The 14150-nt window shown below is 42.6% G+C and overlaps 1 protein-coding gene across 6 annotated transcripts in view; it reads left to right on the top strand.

Moving 5' to 3' along the window:
- NEBL (nebulette) overlaps positions 1–14150 on the top strand; it is a 227040-nt gene that overhangs the window by 129016 nt on the left and 83874 nt on the right. For 3 of the 6 annotated variants that reach the window (XM_069729538.1, XM_069729536.1, XM_069729534.1), the window contains 4 exons: positions 3821–3968; positions 5116–5349; positions 5432–5503; positions 13179–13274. The exons of 2 other annotated variants lie outside the window; for them this stretch is intronic. In XM_069729538.1, the coding sequence (XP_069585639.1) occupies positions 5293–5349; positions 5432–5503; positions 13179–13274 (225 nt within the window). In that variant the 5' untranslated portion in view covers positions 3821–3968; positions 5116–5292. The remainder of the gene's footprint in view (positions 1–3820; positions 3969–5115; positions 5350–5431; positions 5504–13178; positions 13275–14150) is intronic. One more of the 6 variants, XM_069729535.1, reaches the window with a different exon arrangement.

Below are 14150 nucleotides of genomic sequence, written 5' to 3'. Positions count from 1 at the left end.
ATTGAAGCCAGAGCACTGTGAAATGGTTGTTGGTTGGATAGTGGATAATGCTTCCAGTCACTTAGCCACCACCACCACCATGTCTTCCACACAGTCAAGTCTTAGTAGCCGTGAGTGTGGCCCAGATATTACTCACCCCTGATCCTCCTGCCTCCCACCATGCCGAGTGCCCTGAGACAACTGATCCCACACTTGGACACTTTGAAGAGCTGTTCAGTTTTCCATTTCAAGATTCAGAACTCTCGGCCGGTCAACTTAAAGTGGGGACAAATGAGATCGCATGTAGAGATGCCCAAAGCTTTGACCAGCCCGGGTCACTCGAAGGCGATGGTGAGAAAGTTTCAGAAGAGGTGGACGATGATGAGACACAATTGCCAGAAAATCAGGAGGAGGAGCAGGGTGCGGATGTGGAAGACGAGGTGGTGAATGACTGTGACTGACCCAACCTGACAGGAGGTCATGCAGAGCGAGGGCAGCAGCACACATGCAGAGGAGGCATATCACCCCAACAGACAAAAAGTAGCAGTGTGGTGGCCACAGACAGAAGGCGTGCATCCGTTCCCCGTAACACCAACATGAGGGAAGTTGCCATTCCAACTGTTAGATCTTCTCGAGTATGGTTATTTTTTAAAGACTCTGCCGAAAGCCCCAAGCAGGCCATTTGCAGCACCTGCCATGCGCGCATCAGCAGGGGTAGCAAAACAACCAGCCTGACCACCACCAGCATGATCAGGCACATGGCAGCAAAGCACCCGACTTTGTGGGCCAAACCCCAGGCTCCAGACCAGGACCACTGCCTGCAGGTCACACCATTGCTTCTTCCACTGTTTTGCGTAGAAGAAAATCCCCAGTACATGGTGCATGTGAAGATGCTTCTAACCCTGCACCTGTTGTGGCCCACAGTCAAGCAGCATCATCATCAAGCCTGTCCACGTCCTTGTCCCAGCACAGCCTTCAGTTGTCTATAACCCAGTCTTTGGAACGCAAGCAGAAATACCCAGCCAACGCCCCACAGGCCACAGTCCTAAATTCTAATATTTCTCTTCTGCTTGTGCTAGAAATGCTGCCTTAAAGGCTCGTTGAGACAGAAGCTTTCCACAACCTGATGGCGGCGGTCGTGCCAAGGTACTCTGTCCCCAGTTGCCACTATTTCTCCTGGTGTGCCGTACCGGCATTGCACCAGCATGTGTCCCACAACATTACCCGTGCCCTCAACAATGCTGTTACAGGGAAAGTCCACCTAACCACAAACACATGGACAAGTGCTTGTGGGCAGGGATGGTACATCTCACTGACGGCACACTGGGTTAACATAGTGGAAGCCGGGACCCAGTTGGACCTTGGGATGGAACACATCCTCCCCATGCCAAGGATTGCTGGCCCTACGTCAATCAAGGTTGCCCCCACAGTCTACAGCTCCTGCACCTCCTGCTCCTCCTCCTCTTCATCCTCCATCTTTGAAATCAACACATCAGTCAGAAGCTGGAAGCACTTCAGCACTGCCTCAGCCAAGCGGCAACAGGCTAATCTGCATAGGTGACAAACCACACAATGCAGAAGAGTTGTGAACAGCGCTGAAAGAGCAGTCAGATGTTTGGATGACACCGCTGAACCTACAGCCATGCATGGTCGTGTGTGACAATGGCAGTAACCTGGTGGCGGCTCTGAGGCAAGGTGAGCTCACACACATACCTTGCTTGGCCCATGCGCTTAACCTCATAGTTCAATGTTTTCTGAAAAGCTACTCGGAGCTGCCAGATCTGCTAGTGAAAGTACGCCGTCTGTCTGCCCATTTAAGAAAGTCAGCTACAGCTTCAGCCGCCCTTGTTGTGCTTCAGCAGCGTTTGCAGCTTCCAGCTCACCGGCTGGTGTGTGATGTCCCCACGCGCTGGAACTCTAAGCTGCATATGTTGGAAAGGATTTGTGAGCAGAAGAGGGCAGTTGTTGACTACTAACCTCAATAAGGCCGTCGATATTCAGTTCAGACTCCACACATAAGACCTCAGGAGTGGACATGGATATCCGACATATGTACCATCCTCCAAAAATTTGAGGACTGCACCAAGATGGTGAGCGGCGATGACGAAAAAATTTGAGTTACCATCCCGCTTCTCAGTATTCTGAAAACCTCTCTGCTCACAATTAAAGAGGATGCATTGCAGGCAGAGCACGAGGACATGGAGCAAGGAACCATACAGGGGGATTACACTCAGCCCAGGCCTCATGTCTTCTCAATGTGGATTGGTAGTCAATGAGGAGGAAGAACAGGAGCTACTTTCATGCGCTATAGACGGTACTACAAACACAGCTGTCATACAAAGGATGGCCTGAGAACAGGGAGGAGGAGGATGAGGAGGAGGAGGACAGTATGGTCAGTCGTCCTGTTGGTGAGGACACGGAAGTCTTGACTGTTAGCAGTCTGGCACGCATGGCTGACTTTATGTTGCGCTGCGTTTCACGTGACCCTCACATTATAAAAATTTTGGGTGACACTCATTACTGGTTGGTGACACTTCTAGACCCATGCTACAAGGAGAACTTTCACTCTCTTCTACCAGAGGCAGAGAGGTGTACTAAAATGTTGCAGTACCAGAGGGCCCTTGTAGTGGAATTACTTAGAAAATTCCCATGTGAGAACGCTGGCAGCAGACATCAGAGTTTGTTGTACAACCAAGGAGTCCAAGCGAGTATGTGAAGTGTATTTTCCTGTGGCCATACAGTACCTGGGTTCAAAGGCCTATTGGGGTGCATATGACTTGATAGCAGGGCAGGCCTTGCATTCAATGCAACATTTTTTCAGGAAGCCTTACTGTACCTCTCGTGAAAGGGGTATTGGGGTGCATCGTAATTCTTGGCAGCCCAGCAAGTCACTGCATAGGCAATAACAGCAAAGGAAACACACTGTTTAATAATGGCCCTTTAAGAATATAAATGCCGCCTGATACCCCTCTAAAAATAGGTTCTGTGACTTTAAGAGTCCCTCCTTCGTACATGAAACAAGATGGGTCTGCTTATGTGTCACACACCACATGGCCAGCTAGGGGTGTTAAATGTTACAATGACATTTCCCAGTGAATGCAATTGTTGGTTGAAAGCAATGTTAAAGTTGAAAAACGCTTAAATGCTGCATCTGAACTAAGCCTAAGTTGGGGAGGAAATTTTTGGTCTGGGGTTAAATATTTGGCCTTACAGGCAAGTCATTAACCAGCAAAGGATGTACCTTGACATATTTCCAAGCAAAACCCGTGTTTTTGTTTTAATGTGTTTTTTGTGCACCGGGAAAAATGGCATGAATCTCGGGAAAAAAATTATTAAAGCTGTGAACTAGGAGTCAGGAATGCTTCCAGGGGCGATCCCCATGATGTCCATGTGTCATTTGAGCAGTGTTTCCATCATTTTCAGACATTTTTAGACCTTTAAAAGGACCCCTGGGGGGATTGCAGTAAAGATACTTGGGTCTCCCATAGACTTACATTGGGCTCGTTGTTCTGGCCGAGTACCTGAGTATTCCAATCTGCTCGACCCGAGCTACGAGCACCCTAGCATTTTAGTGCTCGCTCATCAGTAATGGTATGTATTCATTTTGTGGTCCGTTACTGATAAAGCTCACCCTTCTCTCTGCCTGCGCCCTAGCTGTTGCTCCTTCCCAGCACTCAGTTGTATATGTGTCTGTAAGATGCAAATACAATTGATGCTGGCGCTGCCTGGTACAGGAGCAAAAACAGTATAGAGGCCATATACCATAGGAGGCTTATTTAAGTCATAATATGGACAGATATTTTTATGCAGATGGAACTTTAATAACACTTTTATTTTTAAGGACACCATGTCGGAATGTGCTGCAATAAACCAAAGAAGAGGGAAAACTGCAGAGAAGATCTGTGGATGTGAAAAGTCACCATGGCATCTGAACAAGATGGAGATGAAAATAAATAAATTACCCAATCAGAGAATATATCACCTATAAGGTACCCAGATGTAAATGTATACTTGTTGATACTGACTATGTCTCATCAGTTCTGTGGTTCCTGTATGGTCCACAGTCTGATAATGACTGATAACAACAACTCCCAGCATCTCCTTACTATTGTTAAAGACGTACTGGGAACTGTGAGTTCACGAGATACAAATCTACATGGGCCTAACTTGACATCAGAACTGACTGCTGTACTAAGCTTGATAATGTATTCATGTACTAATGTGGGATTCTGGTGCTGTATTCATGTACCAATGGTGGTTCTAGTGACCTATTAATATACTGATGATGATTCTGGTGTCGTTTTTATGCACTGTTATGTACTGTTGATGGCTCTGGTGATGCATTCATGTACTAATGATGAATTTGGGTTCGTATTCATGTACTGATGATGGTGGTGAATACTGCACCGGAACCATCATCACCATGTGAATTATGAATACATTCCCAGAGCCATCAATAGTACATGAATGCAGCATCAGAACAACCATCACTACATGAATATGTAACCACAACCATCACCAGTACAGCAATATGAGACAAAAACCACCATCGGTACATGAATAAGTCACTAGCATCACTATCCATGCAGGAATGTGGAACCTGAACAACAATCCGTTTTCTTGCAAACTATTTGTTGCATGAAGCAGTTAAAAGAAGTGACATAAGACTGAAGCTGTGCACAGCAATGTCGTTTTGACATTACTGTGCACTACGTTCATTTTATAGGGTGCTTTTCAGGTGGATACTGTGCAGAATCTGCCTGGAAAAGATGCCTAAAGGGGATATCCAATTTAGAAAACCCATTTTCCACTAACTGACCTTAAATAGACAGCACAACATGGGAGATATAATTGTTTTGTTAATGTAGAAGCCTGAAACAGTTAAGTTTACAGATGAGTCAATCTTTCCATTGGAAGTCTCTTTGATTTGTCTGATATGGGTTTTTCTTTTGGAGCATTGTCATGTAATTTTGCACAAAAAATTAAAATAGAAAGCACTGGGGACTGGACTGTTTATACAACACAGATGTTATTGAGGTTTTTGTGTAGTCAACCATCTAAATATATACTATCAGGGACTGGCTAGTGCTACAATCTAACTGACGGCCACTTGAGCTATTCTTCTCTCTCTATCAGGAGACCTCTCAGATAAGAGGCATGTAGCACCATATACGGCTGAGCCCTCAATAAGTCTAGTACAGCCAAGGAGGCACCATCTTCAGTCCAGGTCGCTGCCTCAGTTCAGTACACGAGACGCTCACTTGGATTCGGTCTTTCTACAGTTTTCCATACGTTTCTTCACCTTCCGGGAAGATGAAAGTTCCAATCATCATTGACTCTGCGGTAGATGACAGCGATGAGGAGGAAAAGGTAAACTTTCTCTCTACTTTCTTTCAGCTTTAGGCAAATTATTTTATTTTTTTAGTAAATTTAATCATGTATTTGATTTCAGGTTTTCCCTAATCCTGTATTGGAAGACAGAAACGTGGAATTTGCTAAAAAATGCACCGAAAATATTAGTGATGTAAGTGAATGGGTTTCTCTTCCACTCGTGTCTGATGCTTATGTTTCCTGTGAAAGTATTTTGAGATTAAAGGTGTTTTCACCTTGTGTTCAGGCCCCCGTTCTGTGGCCCAGTAGGCGTTTACATTCGAACCCCCCCCCCCCAAGAAAAAAAAAACGGGATTAGGATGTATGCAATGACGGAGCCATAGACTGTAATGTGTCGGCTGAACGAGCGTGCGCTCTGTCATGCATTATTTTTGGGAGTGTACGTCTAGTGGATGAGGACATCCAGATGTAGTAGGCTGCGTGTGAGTGTCCGTCTCCTGTAGGTATAGATTCTCGAAAATGATGCATGTCACAGCGCATGTTCACACTGCCGGCACCATTATAGTCTATGGCCCCGCCAGCACATACGTCCGAAGCCTGACGAGGCCACTAAACAGGTGACTAAACTCAATGTGAAACCACCCTTATTATGAACTTCCAATATGGCGATACTTTCATGACCAGGGGCATAGGTATAGAAGGCGCAAAGGTAATATCTGGGTCCTGGCACTTAGAAGACCCAAAAGAGAGGAGATCTCATTAGGTATGATTTAGATTTTTGCAATGAGTCCCTTATTTTGTATGTATGTCCATAGGTTTTAGCCATTTATTAAACTAAAAGAAATATATATATATATATATAGTAATAACCTCAATGGCGGTGCATGGTTTAGATAAAAAAAAAAACATATAAACGGTCAGGGCATGCTAAGGTATGTAAGATGTCCCTCTTTTTAGTTCTCCATCAATTTGTTACAAAGAGTGATTTTCTCTGGAAGACCCGCTATATCAATTCTGTACAGCAACCGCCTATTGCTTTTTATCAGACACCCGGTAATACTAACTTCTTCCTGCGGAGGCGCTGCAAGAAATTTAAATACTTGCTTACAGATTTCCTTGCAGCTGATCACTAGAGTTTCCAGCAGTTGGATATCATGCGATCAGCTTATTTTATGGTAATTTATCTATCAGGCAAGCATTAAAGAAAGTGAGCGACCCCTTTAAATTGAGGAATTTTGCTTTAAGCAATCCTTAAAATGGGTTATCCCACCAATATTTTTTAGCCCTGAAACTTTTCTTCAATTCTAGAAATATGTAAACTAAAACACCTATATTTTTTTCCTCCCTTAAAATACGTATTTTGATATTTTTCCATCCTTGGAAGATCCACTGTAAAATCACAGGGCTGAATGACGTGAGCATGCACAGAAGCAAGTGACTGCTCGCATCCTCTGCAGATAATAATAATTTTGGATTCTTATTTTTGTTATTTATTTTTGTGTGCAGCTCGTTCAGAACATACAGTATGTGACCACCAGTTCCATCACATGGATGAGCACAGTTAAAACCTGCCCTAAAGATAGAGGGCGCTGTTTTCTGAATCCATACATTATGTTTTAATTACTGTGCTTTGTAGAGCTGGCCATAATCCCACATTCCCTTTTTATAACATTCATTATACCAGTGAGCAGCCCCTTTAAATGTATACAACTGAAGATCTGTTGTGCTTAATAATGCAGCTTGTCTTTAGCTATAAGTCTGTACCTTCAAGGTCGAGCTACATCTCTTCTCTCAGATAATAAAGTCTTGATGAGCTGCCAGAATATAGAAAGAGCATCTAAAAAAAAAACTGTAAAAAGACATAACAACATATATATTTCTATCTCCATGTCAAATAAAAATCTCCATATAGGAGAGCAGTGTGCACCCAATAGTGAACCGATCAACTTGTGCCTTTGCATTGTAGCATTGCAATGTGACATTAGGTTTATTTGATCGTTATGGAATATTGATGCAAAGTTAAAGGAGATCGGTCACCATGTTTAACAATACAAACTGCAGTATTAAATAAACCTCGTAGAACCGATGAGGCCGTTCATCTTACTTTGGAAACCCACGTTAGAATGGCTGCATAAAATAGAGTGGGATTTAAAATCTCGATCCTTCAATCTAGCAGGAGCAGGTCAGGTCTCAATGTGGTGCCCATAATACTGTATGGGGGTCTATGTGGGACCCATAATATTGTATGGAGGGCTATGTGGTGCCCATAATACTCAATGGAGGGCTATGTGGGACCCATAATATTGTATGGAGGGCTATGTGGTGCCCATAATACTGAATGGAGGGCTATGTGGGACCCATAATAGTGTATTGGGGGGCTATGTGGTGCCCATAATATTGTATGGAGGGCTATGTGGGACCCATAATAGTGTATTGGGGGGGCTATGTGGTGCCCATAATATTGTATGGAGGGCTATGTGGGACCCATAATAGTGTATTGGGGGGGCTATGTGGGACCCATAATATTGTATGGAGGGCTATGTGGGACCCATAATAGTGTATTGGGGGGGCTATGTGGTGCCCATAATATTGTATGGAGAGATATGTGGGGCCCATAATAGTGTATGGGGTGCTATGTGGTGCCCATAATATTGTATGGAGGGATATGTGGGGCCCATAAAACTGTATGGAGAGCTATGTGCTGTCCATAATACTGTATGGAGGACTGTGTGGTGCCCATAATGCTGTATCGAGGCTTATGTGCTGCCCATAATACTGTATGGAGCATAATATGGGGTCCATTATACTGTATGGAAGACTATATGGGCCCATTATATAATATGGAGGACTATGTGGCGCCCGTAATACTGTGAGGGACTATGTGATGCCCATAATACTGTATGGGGACAATGAGGTGCCCATAATAGTGTATGGGGAGGCTATGTGGTACCCATAATACTGTATAGAGGGCTATGTGGGGCCATAATACTGTATACAGGGCTATGCAGGGCCATAAAACTATATGGAGAGCTATGTGGTGGCCATTATACTGTATGGAGGGGTATGTAGGGGCAATAATAATATTTGAAGGGCTATGTGGGGGCCATTATACTATTTGAGGAGCTATGTGGGTGCTATTGCAGCGCCCCAGGGTCCTGGTCGTTGCAGTAATATCATTCTCCTCTAGAGGGGAGTGATGTTACGTTTAGAGGCAATAAAGGAGATCTCTTTACCAGGTAACACCAACACACAACACATTTCACACTCCAGTCCACCAGGGGGAGCTATACTCCTATTTATTAGGGCACTTTTCACAATTAGGTAAAACTGGTGGTCTGGATAGGAAGAGAGAGACAGGAGCTGGCTGGATCCTGTCAGAGGCCTATACAGAAGGACACGGAGCTGCGCCTGCCCCACGTGCGGCAGCTTCCAGAAAGAGACACAAACAGAGAACTGTATTGTAGAGCGTGAGAAGATGTCATAGCAAAAGGAGAGGAAACCAGAAGGAATTCTGCCCTACACAGGTTGCCTCCTTCTGAGGCACAGGATCCTGGTAGCCGGAACACCGAGGGAGCAACAGTTCTTTATGCCTTGCTCCAGAGACCGTCAGGACAGCTAATTCCACGTTATGCCCGCCCTATACCCAGGAGGCAAAGTGGCACCCACGAGAGGCTGGGGCATGCTAGAGTCCCTGTAAAAAGCCTCAAGCCACCGGTCATACGGGTTTGTTCCTATCCATCTGGGGGACAGAGAGAGACACAACATCTAGAACATCTACAATCATTGTGAGGACCTTATGTGAGGCTCAGCAATAAGGCACTACAACACCCAGGCGCTAGAGGAAGGCTACTGATTTCCACCTGGATAAGGGGACTCTGGATTTGCCTCCAAACCGGCCGGACCCGGCCTGCCCTGTGATCTGGTGCTCTGGACTGTGGATGCTGAAGCCTTCAGTAAAAGGTAAAGAGACTGCAACCTTGTGTCCTTGTTCTTCACTGCGCCTCACACCATCCACCATCTCCACTCTGTGAAGCCCTGGGGACATACTTCACCTGTGGGAAGGTATACCATCTAGCTGCCATAACATCACCCCAGCGGAGCCCTAAGCAGCGTTGGTCATTCTGACTGAATACTACAGGTGGCGTCATGAACATTATCCCTTTTAAAGACCTTTCCCTTTTACACGGACGTTCCAGGGCCACGGACTGGGTCAGCCACCGTGACATCCCCCTTGAGAACCGAAAGACCCGGTACCGAGTACCCCTTGCCCTTGGGGGTGCTCCACTATTATACTATTTGAAGGGCTATATGAGGACTACTATACTGTTTGGAGAGCTATGAGGAGGATATTATATTGTTTGGAAGGCTACGTGGGGGCTATTATACTGTTTGGAGGGCTATGTGGGGGCAATTATACTACAGGTCCTTCTCAAAAGATTAGCATATAGTGTTAAATTTTATTATTTACCATAATGTAATGATTACAATTAAACTTTCATATATTATAGATTCATTATCCACCAACTGAAATTTGTCAGGTCTTTTATTGTTTTAATACTGATGATTTTGGCATACAACTCCTGATAACCCAAAAAACCTGTCTCAATAAATTAGCATATTTCACCCATCCAATCAAATAAAAGTGTTTTTTAACAAACAAAAAACCAACAAATAATAATGTTCAGTTATGCACTCAATACTTGGTCAGGAATCCTTTGGCAGAAATGACTGCTTCAATGCGGCGTGGCATGGAGGCAATCAGCCTGTGACACTGCTGAGATGTTATGGAGGCCCAGGATGCTTCAATAGCGGCCTTAAGCTCATCCAGAGTGTTGGGTCTTGCGTCTCTCAACTTTCTCTTCACAATATCCCACAGATTCTCTATGGGGTTCAGGTCAGGAGAGTTGGCAGGCCAATTGAGCACAGTAATACCATGGTCAGTAAACCATTTACCAGTGGTTTTGGCACTGTGAGCAGGTGCCAGGTCGTGCTGAAAAATGAAATCTTCATCTCCATAAAGCATTTCAGCCGATGGAAGCATGAAGTGCTCCAAAATCTCCTGATAGCTAGCTGCATTGACCCTGCCCTTGATGAAACACAGTGGACCAACACCAGCAGCTGACATGGCACCCCACACCATCACTGACTGTGGGTACTTGACACTGGACTTCAGGCATTTTGGCATTTCCTTCTCCCCAGTCTTCCTCCAGACTCTGGCACCTTGATTTCCGAATGACATGCAAAATTTGCTTTCATCAGAAAAAAGTACTAGGGACCACTTAGCAACAGTCCAGTGCTGCTTCTCTGTAGCCCAGGTCAGGCGCCTCTGCCGCTGTTTATGGTTCAAAAGTGGCTTTACCTGGGGAATGCGGCACCTGTAGCCCATTTCCTGCACACGCCTGTGCACGGTGGCTCTGGATGTTTCCACACCAGACTCAGTCCACTGCTTCCTCAGGTTCCCCAAGGTCTGGAATCGGTCCTTCTCCACAATCTTCCTCAGGGTCCGGTCTCCTCTTCTCGTTGTACAGCGTTTTCTGCCACATTGTTTCCTTCCAACAGACTTACCATTGAGGTGCCTTGATACAGCACTCTGGGAACAGCCTATTTGTTGAGAAATTTCTTTCTGGGTCTTACCCTCTTGCTTGAGGGTGTCAATGATGGCCTTCTTGACATCTGTCAGGTCGCTAGTCTTACCCATGATGGGGGTTTTGAGTAATGAACCAGGCAGGGAGTTTATAAAAGCCTCAGGTATCTTTTGCATGTGTTTAGAGTTAATTAGTTGATTCAGAAGATTAGGGTAATAGGTCGTTTAGAGAACCTTTTCTTGATATGCTAATTTATTGAGACAGGTTTTTTGGGTTATCAGGAGTTGTATGCCAAAATCATCAGTATTAAAACAATAAAAGACCTGACAAATTTCAGTTGGTGGATAATGAATCTATAATATATGAAAGTTTAATTGTAATCATTACATTATGGTAAATAATGAAATTTAACACTATATGCTAATTTTTTGAGAAGGACCTGTATATACAATGTGAATGTTTTTGTGGGGTCCGTAATACTGTGTAGAGGAGTGTGGGGGTCAGCATGCTCTTTGAAGGGTTGGTTGGGAGCCATGATTAGGACAGCTAGCGGGGTCATTATACAGTGTGGATGGTTGTAATGACGCCATCATGCTGAGTTTAGGAGTGTAGGGGCCATTATACTGCATTAAGGGCTGTGTGGTGATCACAGTTGGAGCATCATACGGTGTTGGGGGTCACCATACTTTGTCAAAATTCCATGTGTGGAGGGTACTGTGGAAAAAAATCACTGTGGGGGTATCATACTGTGTTTTGGGGGACACTATAGTTGGCAACATACTATATGGGGGCAATGAAAGGTAAATGACTTTGTAAGGGCAGCAAAGTTGTGAAATATGGTCTTCTGTGACCCGTCCCCGCCAGATATTGTTTTTTTTTTTTTTTGGGGGGGAGCAATTAGAACCGCTGCTATAGTGCCCCATGATTTACATGTACGCTCCTGTCTTCTGGGATTCTTATCTTTAAGACCACGTTCATGCGTTCAGTATTTGTTCAGTATTTTTCATCAGTATTTGTAAGCCAAAACCAGGAGTGGGTGATAAATACAGAAGTGGTGCAGATGTTTCTATTATACTTTTCCTCTAATTGTTCCACTCGTGGTTTTGGCTTACAAATACTGATGTAAAATACTGACCAAATACTGAAGGTGTGAACGTGGCCTCACACAGGAGTGGCGAGCTGATATATCACTTATTTTTGATTTTGCGGTATACTTTGTCATGTTGAGTGGAATTCTTCAAAATGACATGGGGGGGGGGGGGGGTGTTATGATTTTTACGCAAATGTAAAAATTCTCTTTATTTTTGGACTTATGGTTTTTTTTTTCGTGCCTTTTAGAGCAAAAATGTTGCACACAACTCTAACATTTTTGCTCGAATTTCTGCTGTACCAAACAAAAAAAAAATCACTTTATAAAGTTGGCCACAAGAATGTGGAAAACAGGAAAAAAAAAAATTCCGAAAACATAAAACATAGACTTGGGGGTTTATTTAGTTTAATGCAAATCAAAAATGGGCATAGAACACCAAAAACTTGACAAAAAAAAACAAGCACAGTTCAATAAAAGTGAAATGACATGACTTTCTGTGTAACATGTATATTAATACTGTATGATGCTGCAGGTGTAAAGTTTATTGATATAAAGTGATATAAAGCTGTCCATAGACTGGAATGGCAACACTGCCACCTACAGGTCGTAGGACGATGCAGCGCTTCACTAACTGTATAACTAGTAATAAAATGGATGAAAAAGTTCAGAAATATCAGCAAACTATAAACATTCCCAAAATAATTATTTCTACTTTTATTTCTAAAAGATGGGGTAGACAAAATATAGTGTCAATTGTCATTCGTTATGGACTGAAATCTGCCTGTGTAAACCCTCCATTACCTCGTCTAATCATGTATCTAATAAGGAAGTATTTGGGGTATTGAGGCGTGCAGCATGTTGGGGATACATTTAGAAATTCTATGTAAAATACACATTTTTTTTTTTTTGTTTAGAAAAATAGGTCAAAGCCAAGAAAAGCTGTTTTGACAAATTCAATAAAAAAAAATAGACTCACTGGCCACTTGTGGACCGAGGCTGGACAGCACATTTATCTTGTCAGAGGATTTTATTAGTTAAAATGAAAAATGTGTAATACTTTATTTCTCCTAGGGCGGCGCTGCAGATGAATTAAACTTTTACAGCTGGATTTACCCACAGATCACGGCCTATTGATTTATTAACCCTTACAATAACATTGACTCATTTCTAGTGAATTGATTTTTGTTTTACAGATCAGCTACAAAGAGGAATATAAAAAATCCAAAGGCAAGAACGAGTTTGTTCCTGACACTGCGAAACTGAAAGCCGTCACAGACTCTATATCAGAGGTGAGATACAGTGAGTGATTGTGTGAACGTGGATGTGTTGGAGAATAGAAAAAGAGGTAACAATGTCATTTTTTTCTATAGCGCTATGTCTGCTGAGATGGTTTTAGATAATATTTGATAATCGAACATCAGATTGTGATAAAATATTGAATTTAGTAGAATGAGCAGAAAGAACCAGTCTATCATCTATCTATCTATCTATCATCTATCTATTTATCTATCATCTATCTATATATCTCCTATTTATCATCTATCTATCTATCTATCATCTATCTATCTCTATTATCTATCTATCTATCTATCTATCTATCTATCTATCTATCTATCTATCTATCTATCTATCTCTATTATCTATCTATCTATATCTATTTATCTATCTATCTATCTATCTCTATTATCTATCTATCTATCTATCTATCTATCTATCTATCTATCTCTCTATTATCTATTATCTATCTATCATCTATCTATCTCTATTATCTATCTATCATCTATCTCTATTATCTATCTATCATCTATCTATCTCTATTATCTATCTATCTATTATCTATCTATCTATCTATTAATCTCTATCTATCTATCTATTATCTATCTCCTATTTATCATCTATCTATCTCTATTATCTATCTATCATCTATCTATCTCTATTATCTATCTATCATCTATCTATCTCTATTATCTATCTATCATCTATCTATCTCTATTATCTATCTATCATCTATCTATCTCTATTATCTATCTATTATCTATCTATCTATCTATCTATTAATCTATCTATCTATCTATCTATCTATTATCTATCTATCTCCTATTTATCATCTATCTATCATCTATCTATCTCTATTATCTATCTATCTATCTATCTATCTATCTATC

The sequence above is a fragment of the Ranitomeya imitator genome, chromosome 6 (genome assembly GCF_032444005.1).
Source record: "Ranitomeya imitator isolate aRanImi1 chromosome 6, aRanImi1.pri, whole genome shotgun sequence".
Taxonomy (NCBI): Eukaryota; Metazoa; Chordata; class Amphibia; order Anura; family Dendrobatidae; genus Ranitomeya; species Ranitomeya imitator.
This window is presented reverse-complemented; position numbering and strand designations above follow the sequence as displayed.